Source organism: Corvus hawaiiensis, chromosome 3 (genome assembly GCF_020740725.1).
Source record: "Corvus hawaiiensis isolate bCorHaw1 chromosome 3, bCorHaw1.pri.cur, whole genome shotgun sequence".
In the NCBI taxonomy this organism is placed as follows: Eukaryota; Metazoa; Chordata; class Aves; order Passeriformes; family Corvidae; genus Corvus; species Corvus hawaiiensis.
In genome coordinates, this window is record NC_063215.1 from 102,724,223 (window position 1) to 102,736,959 (window position 12,737).

Here is a 12,737-nt window from a genome sequence, read left to right on the forward strand (position 1 = left end):
ATGGATGAATGTGACTCTAAGCAAATCCTGCTATGGACTGATAGGTATTTCACAGATGATTTCCACATGCATGCAAACACCTTAACCAACCCACATGAATCACACACTGGGCTTTTTACACTAGTCCAGTCTTGTGGAAGAAGTTTAAATGGGAAGGTGGAATAGTCAGCACCATCCGAGACCAGAGCCAGGGTCTGCAGACAAAGAGAGAACACAGCGCTTTCTGTTTGCAATGCTGTTTATTTTAGAAAAGCCCCTTTGATCATCTGAATGAAAAATGTGGGCAGAAAAGTCACAAATGTTATAAAACAAAGTTTATTCTGCAATATTTTGTCATAATGAATTGCATCTCTTTGGTAAAAATAAAATTTATAAACATTTTAATTAACAGAGATTAGCATACAAAAAACTAAACTTTTGTAAATCGTCTTTAAAACGGGTAAAGGACTAAACCAGAGGAAAAAGGGTTAGAATTGGTCACCTACTGGCAAAATTATTCTAAACAAACCCAAGGACATTGCTTATGCTACATTAGAAACAAGCTAACGGGAATGGTTTAAAAACAACTCTGGTTCATTTGATCAGAAAGCATTCTTACAATTCACTTTTAAATAAATAATAGTTACAATGAATTGGCAATTATAAAATGTTTTATATCACTATATGGCAGTAACATAATACTTTTAATTATGCACTTTTTAGTTTGAAGAAATGTACATTTATAAAACAGACTTGATAATGGCACTGGCAGTTAGGTGTGAAGAATGTGCTTTAAGATAAAATAGCAGGTGCAACATTTAAAATATTCTACCTTTTCTTTTCAATAAATATTTTGACCACACCATTATTAACGTGTATGAGTATACGTTGCTTTAATTAAAGCTTGTACTTTTCAGGCTGATGAAAAGTTGCAAACCACAAAACTTTCATTTTACAGTTGGATTTCAAAACATTTGATGTGACTTCTGTGGATCAGTAATTTAGGACTGGAACCTGAAAAGCCATTGTAGGTTTGTACAGTAATCACATCAGATTTACCCTGAACAGAGCAACCCACTGTGTACACAGATCTCATACACTTCTTCACTGTATTTAAAGAGCTGAATGTGGTTCATTAATACTTTTCTTGCCAAAATTTATCTGAGTCAACCATTGGCATCAACATTTTACATATGTCACTAAAAAAAACCCCAAAGCCCAACAATCAAAATAACTTTTAATTATACTCCATTTATACTATATACACCAGGGTCTCTAACTGAGGTGGCAAACAAACCCAAACCCAATAGATATGTAAGAGAAAGGAAGGGCAGCTCTTCTCCCACTGCCAAGAGAGGTGCTCCACAACTGAGCTGTCAGTCTTTGCTGCCAAACACGTGGGCAGGGGCCTGGGACAACATGGTGGGACAGGGCAGGGGCACAGCTCATCTGCCTTCCCCTTTGGAAGCAGAGAGGGAAGACAGCAAAGCAGGAAGAGCAGGAAGAGCAGGGCCCTGCCGCACCGCTCTGTGTCCCAGGGAAAGGCTGCTCCCCCCTTCCACAATTCCAGTTCTCCCAGGCTGACAGCTGTAAGGATGGATGGGATGCAGCTTTCTCTGCTAACTGCTGATTAGTAACTGGTTTTCACTGGTCATTGCATATAGTGATTAAATGCATTGTTAGCATCCCAATCCTTCAGGTATGCTGAAGTCATTGTCACCAACTGCAGGGTTAACAGCAGCACAGACACACTCCCGGTAAGTATCAACCTCCTCAAATTTTATCTGAGGCAAAAAATAATTCAGAACCAAATCAAACCATGGAGCCGACTATGACCACAGCTTCCAGAATACCTGGACCTTGATCCAGCTTTGGAAGCTACTGCAACCACTTCAGCAGGAGCCAGGCAGCACCCTTCTTCAACAGTGTAAAACTGAAATCATGGCATGAGCAAAACCTCAGGCTGCTCACAGTATTTCTGTGTATCTGAATCCTCCTTTTCACACTGACACAAGCTCTGCCCTTCACAGTTTTCCATGAGAGTTCAAAAGCAACCCATGAGCAAAAAGCAGTTCCACCAAGCATTCACATTTTCAGCTCCTGAAATCCTAAGAACCACTGCATTGGTACTTAATTTTCCTTTAAATAGCGAGTTTTACCCCTACTACCGATCAGTAACACATCCAATATCAGATCTAATTGGCTAATGCAGCACTTGTGATAGCCAGAAGACACACACACGTCTGCACACACGTTGCCCTGTTATAGGTGTAGGCTAACAGGTGCTCACACAAAGCAGGAATGAAGCAGAGTATTTTCCTTCCCTTTCAAGAAATAAAACAAATCATTCTTAAAACTGAATTGGAAAAAGAAAAAAAAAAAACCAAAACAAAAACAACCAACTTTTTTTTTTTTCTCTCCTAGTGTTTGTGCTTTAAATTGCAAAACACAAAGAACCTCGAATATTTCAGGCTTGATCCAACAGCCATTGAGTCAGCGGGAGCACCACCGTTGTCTTCAAGAGGCACTGGAATGGGCCCTCAGAGCAACAGACCTTCAGCAGCATGGCTGTGTTTGCATTGGAAGCAGACAGTTTAGGACAGGATTCATGAAGAGACTGACAAATAAGGAAAAAAAAAAAGGGGGGGGGGGGCAAAAAAACCCACACTAGTCTAAAGAAAGGCATTCAAATAGCCAGGAAAATACTCCCTTAGGGAAAGGTTAACTTTTGGCTGAATCCAGCACTGTTTTCAACAGTGGGCATTGGTTTCCTAAGTGGCTCTGCTCCTAATTTTCACCCAGTTTGCCCAACACCTGGTGGAAGCAGTAGCTTCACGTTGGTGAGAACGTTTATGGCACATTATGCTACCTTTTCAGCAACAGGAAAGATGACCTTGGATAGCTGTTTACAATTCTGCAACATACTTAAGGCATCCTTGTATGTACAGTACTGTTAAAACCCACTCCAACAGAACTGCTTACCCATTTTTGAACAGAAAATTAAAAAAAAAAGGCATCATCTACAGGAAGATGTAAGCAATCACCACTGATTTTAAAAGAAAAATAAGAAAAAGAGGGATAAAGTTCAACATACCACTAAACATTTTTTGGCTGAAGGATGTCTAGGAACTATAAAGAGATTCTCTTATTGCAAAATGAATTTGAATCCTTTACATGGAAGTCAGAGCCCTTAGACAGAACAAAATTCACCTCCGCAGATGGGGCCAGCAGAGATGTAAATACGATCCACAGTGTGCATCTGAACAAACGTATCTCTGAAAAAAAATAAAGTCAACTATTGAAAAGAAAAAAAAATTAAAAAGTGATCATTAAGAAGTATGCTTTCAGGTTTTCACAAGTCATGCATATCTTCTAATTTGAGAAGATTAAATATTTTCTTTTTAGGTGGTGATTTAAAAATAAATGGCTAAATTATAGTTTGCGCCAAAAATTAAAAAAAAAAAAGCAGTGAGTCCTCTTATGGCTTTGATCTCCCTTGTGAAGGGCAAAAGTAGAAGAGTATTGCCACAATTAAAAAAAATATATGTATATATTCAACACTGACAAACATATTATTTTTTCCTTTGCTTGTGACAGTGGGTCTTTGCAGTACTTATTAAGGAACTCAAGCACGTTTGGATGCCAGCAAGGTGAAGCAGAGACCCTGCTGCTTCCTTCAGCTCCTCATCGATTTCCTGACACAGCTCCTCGAGTACTTTCTTGCTGGGCTGACTTTCCTCAGAGGTATCTCCACAAGGTTGGGATGCATAGCCACTGTCTCCCAGAGGATCATCTTCATAGTCCACGTCCGTATCCACCTCGCTGTGAAAGCCCTCGCTGCCATCGCTGCCGTCGTGGCTGCTCTTGGAGATGAACTCGTACACCTCGTCCAGGGAGGACAGGGAAGACACGCTGGACCTGGATGCGCAGCGCTGGGAGCCCATGCTGCTGGCACTGTAGTTGTGATCCTCGCTCGGATCAATGTTGGTGGCTGTGGCGTCGTTCTCCTGCAGGTTGATGGAGCTGGGAGGATTGAACGCGCTGCCGTAGCTCCTCTTCTTGGGTGTCTTCAGAGGCTGAGGTTTCTCGCCTGTGGAAAACAAGACCTGTCAGTAGGCAAACGCTCCAGGGAGATCACCTGCACCATGAGCACACTGTGCCTGGCTGGCTGCAAGGGAAGCTGAATGCCAGCGTTCAAAGTCACAATGTGCCTGTTTGCTGTCATCCACAGGGGACAACAGTCTTCAGCTAATCACAACCAATAGCTACAGGAACAGAGAAGTAGCCAAGAAACTCTTCTTACCATCTAGCACAGAGAGGGCAGGGATAGAACTTTGCAGAAAAACATCAAAATTAACTGGGAAAAGAAAAAGAAGGCGGCTTCTAAAAAAACTCTTGCAATGCTAGCTGAAAGAATAATTAAACCAGAATTACTTCTTGACTGCTCTTACTGTTTGGAAACCAAACCATACTTGTTGCTTGAAATTTTATAGAGAAAGTATTTAGCTACTGAGTAGGGGATAAAAATGAGTAAAATGGCTTATGCTTACAGTCCAGCATCCCTTGTTGAATGGAAGTATTTAACAGCATCATTGCAGTAGCAGCATCAATATCAGATTCTGTGAAGCAGAAGCAGCAAAATGTTAGAACTCAGGTAAGCCTGACAAGATGAGGTGTCTAAAACATACAAATACATATATATATATACACACACACACACATATATATATTTGCCTGTACTGGCCTACAACAAAAAGCAGAGGTAGGGGGAATGTACAAACTCAACAAAGCATGACCCCTGTACAGCTCAATACTGTTCCAGATCAGTCTCATACCTTAACTATGACATTCAAAGGCTGAATTCTCACATTTCACTCACTGAAGCCAAGAATCAGTGACACAATTAGACATTCAAGTGACAATGCTGTTGCTATACTTAACAAGTGCCTTTTGTTTGTACCAGTTGGGAGAGAAAGATTAGACACATGGCACAGCAAAGCACCTCAGCAGCTCCATACCCTGGCTGTGTGAATGTGCAAGGCTGGGAACAGCCGTGCCCATTAATGCAGCACTAATTCAGCACACCTCCTTCCTCCAGCAGAATTTTCCACACTAATAAGTCAAACAGAAGAAATTGAGACGACAAGGGGGGAAAGGGCACTGAACGGCTCAGTCTAGAAAGCAGGGGGGGTCTAAATAATAAATAGGCACGTAGAAAGGTTGAGGTGAACTGCGGCACTGTCAGCTGCAGTGAGAAGCACTGCTGCAAAATGCCATCCTTTGCACAGCAGATTGCTCACATTTCTGAAAGGCACCTTGAGAATAACAGGGCAAAGACTGACATCTCTAACCAGACCAGGTGAAAGGGAAAAGAAACAAGCACACCTTTCACACTCTTTTCAGGACATGTACATGCCCTTCAAAGAAGAGGAAATCCTTGGCTCACTTCTGCAATGGATGATGAACACTCCTTACACAGGACAGAAATATGTATAGAGGACTAACCAGGCAAAACAGGAGCAAAGAGACAGTGAGCCCTCACAAGAACTTGGGTGTCTGAGAGCGAAAGATCACATCTGAGGTGTAGGTAGGTATGTACATATGTATGAGCAGGGAGTGGAGAACAGGGCTGGAAGACAATGTGCTGGAAGGCACCAGCAGCAAGCAGAATGGGCTCTCAGTTCTGCTGAACTGGAACTGTGGGGGGAACTGTTAAAGTGAAACACCAGCAATATCATTTTGATGGCATTTGTTTTCCTCCCCACATTACAGGCATTAACTGTATTACTGAATTTAAGGGGAGGGTAGTACTGGGAGGGGGACTGCAGAGTTGCCAGCATGGCTTCCTTATCTTAATAATCCTCCCTAACTTCATCCATGGTCAAAGAGAAATCTGAAGAACATGACACCTTGGGAATGTTGTACCAACACGGGAAGGGGGCTGAGCTGCTGTTTCCAACACAGGTTATAAAACATACACATTTTGTTTTCCATGTCTTTCATTTTAAATCCAGCATGCTTTAGGGTTTACCCCACTGTACTGATGTGATTTTTTTTTCCTTCTGCTTTGGCTTTCTTTGACAGACAAAAAGGCCCTGAATTCATTGGTTATGTGCACCCAACTGACAAAAAGAAGTCAAAAAATAAAGCATGAAGAATTACTTTGCTCCACCAGTGCAATCAGCAAGTGAAACATTCCCATTCCTTACTTGCTATCTCAGACATTTGATTTTATCATCTGCTGTTGGTATATAAGCAGCACCTTGTTAAAATGACAATCGGAGGCATTAATGCAATGCAGGATTACTACCTACAGAGAATATTTCTGCACCTTAATACTCCCAAAGAAAGAGGAGAGGCACTTCTGCAGTGCATTCTTAGCTGTGCTCTGTGTCACTGATAATGTGCTTTGGCTTCACTTGTGATTGCTCTTCTCAACAGAGCAGTATTTCCCAAACTTATACTTCTCCAGCAGAACGGCTAAGGAAGCACCTTATTCCAAGGAATTCTGTTCATCTGCACAAGAGCTACCCTGTGGGACCCCAGGAACATGAATGGCTTGCCTCTAATGCCAGAGAAACACTGAACAGGCTCCCCCACACGCAGAAAAGAAATGATACCAGATACCGTCATTATTTTAGCTCCTCTGGTGTAGCTAATTGGAAGATGCAACATCAGACTGGCAACCTCCAAACCTGTCACACCAGCAAAATCATTAGGAGGAGAGGGATTTCTTGTGTTCTCCAACAAGCCCTGAGAATCCCAGATCCATCAGCCCTGCAGCAGCCAGCCAGCCAAGGATGCTTCCCTGCCACCCAGATGCCACTCCAGAACCTCCATCTGGGTGCATGGTGATCATCACCTGTGGGCCAGGCAGCTGCATGGTCTCTAAAATGCCTTGGCTTTGCTGCCTAACCAAAGTTGCTGCTTTCTGGCCGAAAACTAAAAGCAACCTTCTCACCTCTAAGCCTACTGAGCCAGCAAAAAAAGGGAGCTGGGTGTCTGCTCAGGTGCCACTTGGGCAGTGCCTTTCACTATCCTTCTGAAAGAGCTTTAACAACACTCCCCTGCAACACATTTGGTTAGATTCAACTCTTTAAAAATTGAGTACTGTTCACTTTTCAGCACTTAAAAACCAAAATTATCACTTTTGTCTAGGACAAGGCTTCAATATATTCAGCTTTATTAGTGAGGTGCAGGAGCTGTGCTCAACTGGCTCCTTCAAAAGAAATGCTGCAATCCCCAGCACACTTTCTAACTCCCTCTTGGTACCACAAGTTTTACACTCTAACATTTGCTACCTTTGGTTCTCAGTTCTCAGTCTCCAATAAAACTTTTACAGAATGTGCAGGTTTCAGATTAATTTTCTACTGAACTATTCATTAAGTAGGTCATACTTGGGAGTGATGCATGTGCTGACTATTTTGCTGTCAGAACAAGAGGGCCCCAATTACACCTTGAAATTCACCTTATGGATTTAAAATTAATACACGAGTAGCTGATATAATACACAAGCATTGTACTACATCTGAGATTTTTGTCATCTAGCAGACCCTTCAGAGCAGGGACAGAGCCAACATCAGCTGGGCTGCAGCACCTGCTTGTGACCAAAACCAGGGGAGGAGAGTGAAAGAAAATTCAAAGTTTACCTTTCAGAGATCGGCCATGATTCTGCTGAAGGACTGAAGTCAGGTAGTGAGGGGATGACGACCTACTGAAAAAGAAATTCAACAGCTCAAAGCCAAGCCCTGATTAGGCAAATGATTTGTACAAAGTACAGCAGACACAATATTATGATCACAGAAGGGTAAAAACAAAACCAACCCTATTCACCACAGGAAGGCAAGCAATTGCTGCCCTCAGTAGAGGGCTTGACACTGATTCATAGTTTGTGTAGCACTATTTAAGCCATCACCAGCATTTGGAAAACACCTCCAAACACACATATTTAACAAAAATCTTGCTGGCAAGAGGTATTGGCTTACACATTTATATTTGTGCCTAGAGGATTTTAAACAAAGATATGTATTTTTTAGTACATAAAACCCACATGTGAGCAAAACATTAGCTCACACAGGGATGCTCAGAGGACAGGTAAGGACCAGCAGTGTTAATTTGCTTTTCCAAACAGTGGTGGGGAATTAACAAAAACAAAAAGTAATAGGCAAAAATAAAAGAAACCAACAACAAACCAAGACACCTGCTGATTTTAAAGTTATCTGAAGCTCAACTGTTGTGGTGATGCTATCCAGGGTGGTTTTTCATAATCAGACCAGCTTTGCACCTGACAAAATATCTCTAAATCCCTCACAAAATAAAGGGCAAGTTAAAGCTTTCACATGTTTTTTTCTCTGCTACACACCCAGCCCTAATTATTCAGTTTATTATAAATATATTAGCAAGCAGTTAGAAGTGACTCCAACAAAAATAGTACACACTACTAAAATTGCATGAAATACAGCAGTGTGCGTCTTTTATAGTGCTGCTGGAACAATCTAAAGGGTGATGACAGAATTTTCAAGCCCAACCTGCAAGAGAAACCTCAGCTGAACGGGAGGAATGTGCAAAACTAGGGTTCACTGTCTGGTATCTTTTCTCATAGCAGCCATGGAGCGCAAAGGGAACAGATCCAAAAATGGGTGGGGAAAAAAAAATAAAAGGAAAGCAATGGTCCAACCCAAAATGGCTGGCTTTGCAGCCCACAGATCCATTGTACAAAGAGATGCTAAATATCTTCATCCTTTTGTCTAAGCTCGGATCCTTCAAAAATCATGTCCACATAGAGCTCCCCCAGAGCAAATTAATGCCTGGTGTTGATTAAGACAAGCCATGCATAAGGTATCTGCAAGATGAGGGCTGTGGCTCTCCCCAGGGCTGTAATTCATGTAGCACTAGAACCAGAATGCAGCCAGGGGCTTCACAATGACTTGTTGAACAAGCTGTGCAGAAATAAGATGCATCAGGGATGACAATCATCTATGATAATAAAAATTTCAGTGTCACTAGACACAGATTACAGTTTTGGAAAGCTTCTGCTCCAAGTAACAGCTTAAATTTTATTTTAAAATCATGCTGAATGATAGGCATACTCCCCACAAACACACTGTAAAACAATCATGAACACCAGCCTTCCCACAGAAAAATTCAGAGACTGTCACAGCTGAATTCTAGGATCACTCTGTGGATAAATTTGGACAGTACTTCCAGCCTCTCTCCAGCTGTACCTCCAAGCTTCCTCTCTCTGTACAACAAGGCAGATCCTTGGGGGCCCTTCCCCAAAATTAGGCCAGAATTTAAATCAAATCCAAGCATGGAAGGAGGGGTGGGGGGTGGAAATCTGTTTTTCTGTGGGTGATGGAAAGTCACATAAATGTTTTTTATTATTGAAGGAAAATAAACCAGCTTTCATTAGGGAGCAGTTTGGTATCTTAATATGTTGTTTCTTATTTTCTTGTACTCATAAATACAAGCACTGCAAAACCCTTCCCGTGTTGAAGTCGGTGGGAATTTTGCCATGTGGCTTCATTAGATCCAGGATTTCCTTGTAATTGTTGGCAAGTATGACTAGTCCTTCAGTAAAGGAAAAAAAACAGTTACCAAAAACAACAGCTTCAAATTAAAATCCTGATCTTCCAAGTACTTCAGCATGCAGATGAAAAGTCTCCTTCCTTACACCTAAGTTCAGTATGTTGCATTTATCCAAGCTAAGTAAACCACACTTAACACAACTTCAGCTGGACTAATCTTGGAGACCCTGGAGATTTTAAAAGCTTAACTGGTCAAGGCTGTGAACACCCTGCCCTAGGCTGAGTCTGTCTCGATCCTCTGCACCTCTGGCAGACCAGACAATGTCCAGAGGTCCCTTCCCATCTGTATCATTCTCTACATTTTGAACTCTGGCTGTACTAACACAGAGTATTAAAGCTTTCAAGGATCAAACCTTCACTTGAGCTGTACCCAAAACCAGAAGTTCATACCCCTACACAGAGACATTAAAGCCTGTAAAAGCATTATCCTCTAGAGCCCAGTTAGTCGTTTCAATAATCTTTACTCCCATAAACCCCAAGAAATACTGCCAGTCATCTCATACTTTCCAATCTGACTATTTCTTAATACTTAAATGTTTCAGGGTTATTTTAGTAATGCTCCCAATTCCAACAGAAAGCTGGAAAACAGGATACTTCTGCCTGGCTTGTTCCATCCCAGGATGTCCCTGGGTTGGAGAGAGACCAGAGACAACTGGTTTTATCTTGTGGGTTACAAGTCACACGGGACAAGCCCATGCCACAAAAAACCCTTCAGCCCCTGAGGCTTGCACAGGGGTGCCAGCTCCCAGAGTCAGTGTGCTGTTGGACCCTGAGAAACATCTGCTCAGAGATATCAGTCTTACATTCTGCTCCAGGAACCCCAGTTCCTCCTGCTTGTTAAGAAAACTCCCTGCAGTAAGGTTAAGGCATAGGGCAATGTACAGACACCTTAATTACCTCTTATCTCATCCAAATTCTTTCCTGAACTAGACAAACCAGCCACATGCCTCCCTCAGAACGGGGCTCACCCAACGTGCTCCTCTGCTTTCTGTCCCCCTGCCTCCACAGGCTGACCCAGCTACTGCTCCTCTTCCTCTACTCAGGACACACGAGGTTGACTTCAAATTCTCCAGAATCTATTGCCCAATCTTAAAACTGTGTTGGTAAGGAAGACCTGGTTTCAGAAGTCTTGCATGCCCCACCTCAGAGAGCATTTATGGCAAAGGCTGTCTTTTCCATCCCTGCTGTAAAATGCTCTAAAACAGCCACAGAGAAAAACAACCCTGTCCGAGCAGCCTCTCTCAGCACTTCAGACTGTGGAAAAGTTGGTTGTTTTTCACAACAGCACAGAATAGATACATTTCATATCCAGACATGTGACATCCAGGAGAAGACACCCACCTCCTCCAAAGAGCAGGGTCAGGTACCACCCTAGGCCAGTCCTGATAGACTGTGCTTGAAAGAGGATTTTGTTCCAGTTCCTAGGACTGCTTGCCCTCTTGGAGAAATTGGGCTCTCCAGAAAGCAGCCAGCACACCCCTGACCTTCTTTTAAACTCTCCCACAGTTAACAGGAGACACACCCCAGATGTGCTGTCTGAGAAGCCTGAGCTCACTGCATCTCCCCACCTCATCCAGCTGGTCTCACCTATGGCCCACTCAAATTCTGCTCTCAGGTGGCAGCAGATAACAGCACTTCAACACCCTCTGCTACCTGGAGCAACATAATCACATGTCCTGCTTGGATGAGAACATTCACCTACCTGGGTGGCGATGCCGGTGGAGTATAAAATGCAAGTGCTGAGGAAAAAGGCTGTTTTTTCAGTGCTTGGACAAGATTAGGTTTATATTTTGGGTCAACACACCACAACGACCCTTTTCCATTCACCTGCAACAAAGAAACACAGCAAATTAGAAAATCCAGGACCAGGTTGTTACAGTCCTTCCTTATTTAATACCCCCCAAGTTGCAGCACAGTGCAGTGACTGCACGTAGGCATGCACCACTGCACAGCTGATGCACAACATCTGCACACAGTTCCATCGCCTGCATGGAAAGTTGATGCTCCCAAAATTGAGAAAATGGTCCCCAAACTCTCATTATACACTATGGAAGCACCCATCTTGCAGGTTGGGATAGCACCTTCCAAAACCCCTTCTGTAAAGCCCCATTCCCATTTGTCCTCCACATGCTGTAAACCTTATTTTAACACTCGTTAAACAGAGCTGTGAATTTAGGGATCTGCCCAGGCACCAGCAAACTGATCAGCAATCTTTTCTTTAACATGTTTCTAGGTAAGAAACCAACGCACCTTTCCCTTTGTTTAGATATAGACCCATACTCATTTAACTTCACATCACCCTGGAAAAGGATCTTGCTCAATGCCCAGCTACAAAATGGATTAGTCCCACTTTTCCAAAATCTGAAAACCTAATGAATGTGGTTTTGATGCACCTAACAATGTAAGCACCCCTGCGCTAGTCATTCTTGATACTAAATTTGGTATGTTGAAACTTAAGCAAGATAAAGAACCTCTTGCTCCTCTCAAAGGTTTCTTCACAAATTTACTAAAAAAGAACCTATTTTTTGAGCCTGCCAGTTCTTGCAACTTAAAGAAAAAAATTAAATAGGAAAGTAAAATACAATTCTATAATCACTGACCTGACAGATCAGCTAAAAGCTCTGCACACAGAGCCAGATTTTTTTGGGAAAACAGATGCTACAGAAATGGAAATGTACACGGCTGAAGGATGGGGCAGCTGTACACCTGAACAGTAAAATCCTTCTCAAGGGTTTTTGGGGCTAAATATCAGAGCAGAAACCCAACCTTCATGGAGAAGCTCCCGGGAGCCCACAGTAGCCAGCTGGCCTCCTCCTGCCAGTATTGGGGCAGTAATTCCAATTTATGGATGGATGCTCCTTGTCTTACTCCAGATGAAAAGGACTTACAAAGCATGCAAGTCAGTGGTTCTATTTAAGTCACAGGGGCTTTCTGAGAAGAGGAAATACCTTGCTATCAATAGAGAAAAATCAAGCCACGGAGAGCCCCAGCTGAGAAAAAGATGCAGCTCTGCAACTGTAGCTGAAGCCACTGCCTTTAACAAAGATCTCTCAGCTGCTGCATCTCTCCAAGCTTTTTTTTTTTAACCTGATTGTTATAAACATATATTATAGTATTGGCTTCTCGCAAAGCGTTAAGGTAGATATTATATAATGTTAGAAATGCTTTTTG

The 12,737-nt window shown here is 42.4% G+C and overlaps 1 protein-coding gene across 3 annotated transcripts in view; it reads right to left on the reverse strand.

Annotated features, from left to right (window-relative positions):
- Positions 1 to 220: 220 nt before the first annotated feature.
- FOXN2 (forkhead box N2) overlaps positions 221 to 12,737 on the reverse strand; it is a 30,630-nt gene continuing 18,113 nt past the window's right edge. For 2 of the 3 annotated variants that reach the window (XM_048298387.1, XM_048298388.1), the window contains exons 3-6: positions 11,269 to 11,393; positions 7,629 to 7,693; positions 4,530 to 4,598; positions 221 to 4,069 (exon numbers count right to left, since the gene is read on the reverse strand). In XM_048298387.1, coding sequence (XP_048154344.1) covers positions 3,552 to 4,069; positions 4,530 to 4,598; positions 7,629 to 7,693; positions 11,269 to 11,393 — 777 coding nt within the window. In that variant the 3' untranslated portion in view covers positions 221 to 3,551. The remainder of the gene's footprint in view (positions 4,070 to 4,529; positions 4,599 to 7,628; positions 7,694 to 11,268; positions 11,394 to 12,737) is intronic. The other variant, XM_048298389.1, reaches the window with a different exon arrangement.